The sequence below is a fragment of the Pyrus communis genome, chromosome 1 (genome assembly GCF_963583255.1).
Source record: "Pyrus communis chromosome 1, drPyrComm1.1, whole genome shotgun sequence".
Lineage (NCBI taxonomy): Eukaryota > Viridiplantae > Streptophyta > Magnoliopsida > Rosales > Rosaceae > Pyrus > Pyrus communis.
This window is the reverse complement of record NC_084803.1, coordinates 13,831,635-13,837,877: the sequence shown is the minus strand read 5'-3', so window position 1 is coordinate 13,837,877 and position 6,243 is coordinate 13,831,635. Positions and strand designations below refer to the sequence as shown.

Genomic DNA, 6,243 nt, shown 5'->3' with positions numbered 1-6,243 from the left:
CTCTCTCTCTCTCTCTCTCTCAAATTTTCAGAATTCAGAGGTGTTGTGTTCTGTTCTCTTCTCCTCTCTTTCTGTTCCGGAGATTCGATTCAATCGCCGATCTTTTGCAACGTTTTCTCGGATTCCGTCGTCGTCTTCCTCCTCTTTCATTCAATCTCTGTCTTTTCGCAGACTAATGTTCCAGATTGCCAAGGTACGAATTTTATAATATTTTATTTTAAGTATTTGGAAAACCAGGTTGAATAAAAAAAACAAAAACAGAAAAGGATGTCTCTTTTCTTTTTTATAGCTGAATTATATGTGTTTTTTTGTATATTGAATTTATGGGTTTTGTTCAATTTTCTTCTGCTAACACATTGACCATATCGGGTTCTTGTTTTTCATCCAAAGTTCTAATCTTTGTTGTGGATTTTTTGGAGTTTTTGGCTCTTCCTCAAATTTGGATTGTGAAGATATTTGTATTGTTGGTGTTTGCAATTTTATAATTATTTATTAAAGGCATTATTCTTTTTCTTAGTTTATTTAGTATTGTTTTCCACTTCTGGAGTTTTTGGTCTTCTTCAACTGCAAATTTTCATGCGCCTCTGATTTCCCAATTTGTCCATGTTTAATTTATTTATTTGTGAATTAACAGATTTAATTTAGTTCTTGTATTTTTGTGGGTAAGGATCAAAGAATGCTGTTTGTGTCTGCAGTAGTAGTCCTCTCATGGCCTCATCTTCTCTGCATCATTGGCTGAGTTTTTTATTTTTAATTTAATTTTTGGGTGTTTGAGATTCTTCTTTGGGAACTCTGAGCTTTAGGTGGGTTTTTTCTTGGTACATTATAAAAGGTTCCTTTTTATGGAATGGGATCTGCCTTTTCCCATCTCATCATAAATAACGCAACAACAATAATAGTAAGTAATAATAATAACAGCAAAACTCATGTCTGTTATTTGATTCTCATGTGAAAAAGAACCCTTGAAGGTCAATATTTTTTCCACAGAAATTGTCTCATGTACACTTATGTTCGGGAAGTGGTTCTCGCACTCTTTTTTTTTTTTTTTGTCTTTGGACACTCGTTAAAGCATAACCAAGGAACAAAAATAAGGTAGACAACTGCAACAGAAGGCGAAAATGAGAATACGGAAATCACTATCCTACATTTTCTTAGCGTGTTTTGGTTATTAGTGCAAAGCATGTTCAGATAAGAGGTTATAATTAAGGGTGCGTTTGTTTGCTAGCTTTTAGTGGATTGGACTAAAAAAGTAAGGGAAGTCTTATGTTTATTAGTCGGACCAAATTTAACGGGATTAGGACTGCTAAGCCGCCCTCTAATCCCGTCCTCTCCCTTCTCCTACGCACCCTCGCGCATCAGCCGCAGCAGCTGCTCCCTCGTCGTCGTCTTCTCCTTTGCACCTTCGCCCTCACCCTTCTCCTTCCTTGTCGCACCTCCGCGTAGACGTCCAACATGTAGACGATCGACGACGGACCTGCGTCGCTGCCGATGGTCTTCGTTTGGTGCTTTCTGCCGCGTCGTGAAATCGGAGTCCCAGCAAAGGAAAAGAAATACACAGAGGGAGTCCGAGTGTGATCTGAAGACGAACGATTCTGCGTTGGATTTGGGTGCCCTAGCTTTCTGAATTCTGAATTCGGTAGCGTTTTCTGGTCTTTCATGCCGATCTGTTGAATGGAAGTTGGGTAGAGATGCTCGACGGACTCAGTATAGCTGAATAACGCGTCAGAGGTGACTCAACTCTGCCTCCCCTTTTCTACATAATATTGATTTCTCTGAAATGTTTGATTTCTTAATGTCCATTTGCTGGGTTGGTGGATTGGATTGCCATCTTAATTTGTGTAATTTAGGTTTTGCTTCATTTGGAATTTACAACTCTAATTGGGGTTGGCTTTTTGGGATGTCTTCCGTTGCCCTTTTTTCTGTTCAATTTCGGTTAATTTCCTTCAAATTTCGGAAATTTCCATCTCGTCATTCGTTTCTTAGATTTGATAGAGTCATTTGTTCAGTGATATTTAGACGATTTCCCGAAATTTTGGTGATTCGGGTTGAAAGTCCGGCTTCATATATTTCGATGCTGATGTGTGTGAATTCATGGATTTTGATGCTGATATGAATCTTTGAACAGTTTTTTTTTTCTGATGAGTTTATCATAAATTGTTGATTAATTGCCTAAAGTTAGGAGCTTTCAGTGGCATTCAATCAACATAAACATACTTATGCTAATGATTTTTACTAAAGCACCTACTCATGTTCCTCTTAAGATTCTCTCTGTAGAGGATGGTATTGTTCTCAAATCCTTTAACTATCTCCTTCGTCGGAAACAGTTCAACGAAAAGCTTGTAAAGGAAGAAAATGAGAACCTTCACATTCTTGATGCGAGGACTTTCTTGATATCTTGCAGAAGTACTATAATTTATCCATTTGGATTTGTACGTCTGACTGATATCCGAATTCTTTCCTTGTGTCTGTGTTGAGCTTGAGAACTTAAAATACAAAAAAAAATTAAGGGCAAACACCAAACTGAGGGCAGTACTATTTTCTTTATCCTGCTTCTCAGTCCGATAGTGCACCAAACGTTTCACTAAGTCAGTTCATTTTAGTAAAAAAAAAAACAGTAATCAGTGTTCTTGATTATGCAGGACTGGTTCTGATCTGATCCTAATTTTTCCGAGTCCTCAGAAAATAAAAGAATTTAATTTAATTCAATCAATGGAGGGTGACACATTCTCAGGGCTTGGCAATGGCAGCACACAAATTGATGGAAAGGTTCTGCAGACATTTCAGAAGAGCTTTGTGCAAGTGCAGAATATCTTGGACCAAAACAGGGTGCTGATAAATGAGATTAATCACAACCATGAGTCCAAAATTCCTGACAATTTAAGCAGAAATGTGGGTCTGATCAGAGAGCTCAACAACAACATCAGGAGAGTGGTTGATCTTTATGGTGATCTCTCAAGCTCCTTCACCAAATCCATGGATACTTCTTCTGAGGGAGGGGATTCCAGTGGGGCTTTGAAGTCTGATGGAAAAGCTGGGCACAAGAGAATTAGGCCTTCTTAGAGAGAGAAAGTGAGAGAGAGAGGAGAGAGAGAGAGATTATAATTTGTCTTCCTAATTCTTTTGCATGTTGAGATGGTAGAAAAAAAAGGGAGAAAAATTGATTAGATTCTGTAAACTCTGCTGTATCTGTTAGGTAATAATTTCCCTGAATTGCTGTTTCGCTGTACGTCTTTGTAACTGTGGATCTAATTGAAGAGAAAAAAAAAAAATTAAGCTTGCTCGTGTAATTTCATTTCTTCCTAATTGGTAATAAAAGTTTATTTTTGTCCTTTTACTTGTCAGTTCTTGACTTATATCAACCTTTTTATGTTCGTGTCTTAGGGTTTTTCATCTTCTCTTCATCCGAGCGATATTCCAAATAACCAAACAAAATAGAGCGAGGAAAATCCGAATTTAGGTGTAGAGGGAGAAACACATTGTTCGTGTCAAATGATTTAGGGAATTAAAGAGTGCTGATATATTCCTTAAGAGCTGTAACGCTTTTATTTAACTTTTGTTGTTTGTCAAAAGGACTGAAAATTTGGTAAGTGTCAATGTATGAATCTCCCTTTTAGATGAAGGGATCAAGATTAACTTTTGATGCAAATTCTTCCACAAAAAGAAAAACCCTTTATTCCCCTTTTTCTCAAAGTTTTCTTCTTGATTTTAACTAGGAGCTGAAGTGTAGAGAGAGAGAGAAAGAGTTGTCAAAGTTTTCTGCTTCCCATGAAGCCAAAACTGCTTTTTCCCACGCTTCTTTTTGCTGTTTTTTATGGATTTTGCTATTGTTTTCAGCTGTGGAATGTGGAGAAGTAGTGTTTGTGTACATAATTGTACAGGCATATGATATACATCTGTGTGAAGATGCTCTGAAATAATTGGAAGAAAAATCAGCTTTTAGACTAATCTTTTGGTTCCCAATCACACACCACCACAAGAACAGAATCTCCAGATAAGAGTTGATGAGCACTTTTTACCATTTTTCTTTTATTTTTTAATTTTCTACTATATTTGCTGTAGTGACAGTCATTTTCACAAGTAATTTAAAACAAGAGTAGCGTTTTCTCTTCTTCTAAATCTCCTCTCCTCCTATCTCACTTTTCTCTTCTTTATTTTCTATAAAGAAGTTAACATAAGATATAACGTGACTTAATCGTGATTCTTCTAATAAGAAATAATCAAAGAGAAGAGAATCTTACTCTCTAAAACAAAGCACTATAGTTCCAAGAGGACAGATATTTATAAACAGTGATCCCCAACAACATGACAAGGGCCCCAAAGCTTCTTCTCTCTTTCGGAGATGGAACTCAACTTCTCCATGCTTATGCTTTATCCCCACTCTCATACATAGTTTTATGCAAGATGTCATGTTATTAATATTTCAAATCAACTACGTACTGTTATACGAGAAAAATAAAATATTTGAATGATAAAACAAAGACAAGTAGAAATATGTGAATGACTTTAGATAACCCCAACATGACAGTGAGATATACACAAGCTATTCTTATTTCCCCTAATGAGGAAAATTTTGTATTGAAGCGTATACTTTCAATTAATGGCGGATTCAAGATTCGAACTTTGAGAGGTCTCAGTATTAAAGTACAAGCATTTTAGATAGAAACATAGCGCGCATCATGAAAAAAAAATTCAGTTTATTCAATGAAGTATGTCACCAAAAGCTTAGTGAGTTTATTGTCATCAATCAAACTATATTACACACATGTAAAAAAATACGACAAATACCTGCCGAAGCAATATAAAGAGTGATAGCGAGAGACTTCGTTAAGTGTTGTAGACGCAACATATCTTAGTTCCAATGGACATCTGCCTGTGCTCCCAGCTGATCTACCTTTTATTATTTGACGCGTGTCATATGAGAGATACCGATAAAGACATTACATATCCCCTCACCTTTGCATTATTTTTTCGCCTTTAAGCAATAAATGTCCTTTTAAGACTATTTTGATGTTGAATGATTCCTTGGCATCTATTTCTCTTTCTCTGATTGAGTACATGTCTCTGTTGATGGACCCATTTATCCTGCAACCTAATTTCCTGATCTTTGGAGTGGGGGCCCACACCAGTGATTGCTGTAAATAGCTTGAGTATTCAAGGAGTAGGATTCTACCCTTTTTTTTTTTTTTTTTCCTCTTTCATCTCTTTTTATTTGAACGATGATGATTAAATTACGTCAACATCTTATATTAATTTTTTTTTTATAAAAATAGAAAGACAAAATAGAGAATGTGAGAGGAGGGGACGGACGGGAATGAAAAAAAAGGAAAGAGAATCCTAGTCCATTCAATAGAGAGGTGAGATTAGCTGAAAAATAAATTTAAGGTATGTATTATGGAAAAGAGATCATCTCCGAATTTCTTCCACCAAGGCCACCGGAACAAGTGATCAGGGTTTTTAAAATTTCATCCAACGGTAGAAAATTATTATAGCTTTTAAGGGATCAACACAGATGGGCCGTTGGATGAAATTTCAAATGTCCGGATCACTTGATCTGGTGGCCTTGGTGGAAGAGATCTAGAGAGGATCTCTTCTCTGTATTATGTATATGTTCACTTGATTGGGTAGATATAGATCGTATCAATATGCGTTAGGTCTAATCGTACTTTGTGTTGTATTCGTATATAGTGTTATGTGGCGTGGCATCGAAATATTTTATACTTATGTAATTAGGGCATTTCCCAATAAAGACGGTATATTTGTTCATATTATTGTATAATTTTCATGTATAAGAACCATAAAACTTTTAGTGTTCGGAAAGTGGGTCCCTAATTATAGACCTTGCCAAATAATTCTAAAGTATTTCTTCAGTAGGGAGATATCAAGATTATGTTGTGTGCTCTAATTTTGCCATATTCAACTTGACACAGTCTTATGTTGTATTACTATATGATATCCGCTTAATTGTCCGGAATTCTTAGAAAATATTCATCTAAAATTTTCCTAAGATCACAATCCTTGTAACCAAAACACGGTATGTCTCATGCCCAACGAAACTTCATAGAATAAACGTCAACAATGAGAACAACAGCTAATCAACAGCATTAAACATAGAACGATCACATGTGCTAATTATAATTAGTCACAATAATCTTGATCGCACCGTCAAATCGCGCCCAATATGGGCCGGCCAACAATGCGAATAAAAAAGTTAGTAATCCACTTGATCAAGTTTAATATAAAAAC

The 6,243-nt window shown here is 36.0% G+C and overlaps 1 protein-coding gene across 2 annotated transcripts; it reads left to right on the top strand.

The window, feature by feature from the left end:
• On the top strand, positions 1–3,329 carry LOC137747909 (protein ELF4-LIKE 3-like). 2 transcript variants are annotated; one of them, XM_068488044.1, is made up of 2 exons: positions 1–193; positions 2,640–3,329. In XM_068488044.1, the coding sequence occupies exon 2, from the start codon at positions 2,710–2,712 to the stop codon at positions 3,058–3,060; it is 351 nt and encodes a 116-aa protein (XP_068344145.1). In that variant the 5' UTR covers positions 1–193; positions 2,640–2,709; the 3' UTR covers positions 3,061–3,329. The 2 variants fall into 2 exon arrangements, with proteins under 2 accessions (XP_068344145.1, XP_068344138.1); XM_068488037.1 differs by lacking the exon at positions 1–193 and adding an exon at positions 1,123–1,728.
• The last annotated feature ends 2,914 nt before the right edge of the window (positions 3,330–6,243 follow it).

Bases quoted from the DNA above. Each gene is read 5' to 3' on its own strand.
- LOC137747909 (XM_068488044.1), top strand. From the start codon at position 2,710: ATGGAGGGTGACACATTCTCAGGGCTTGGCAATGGCAGCACACAAATT.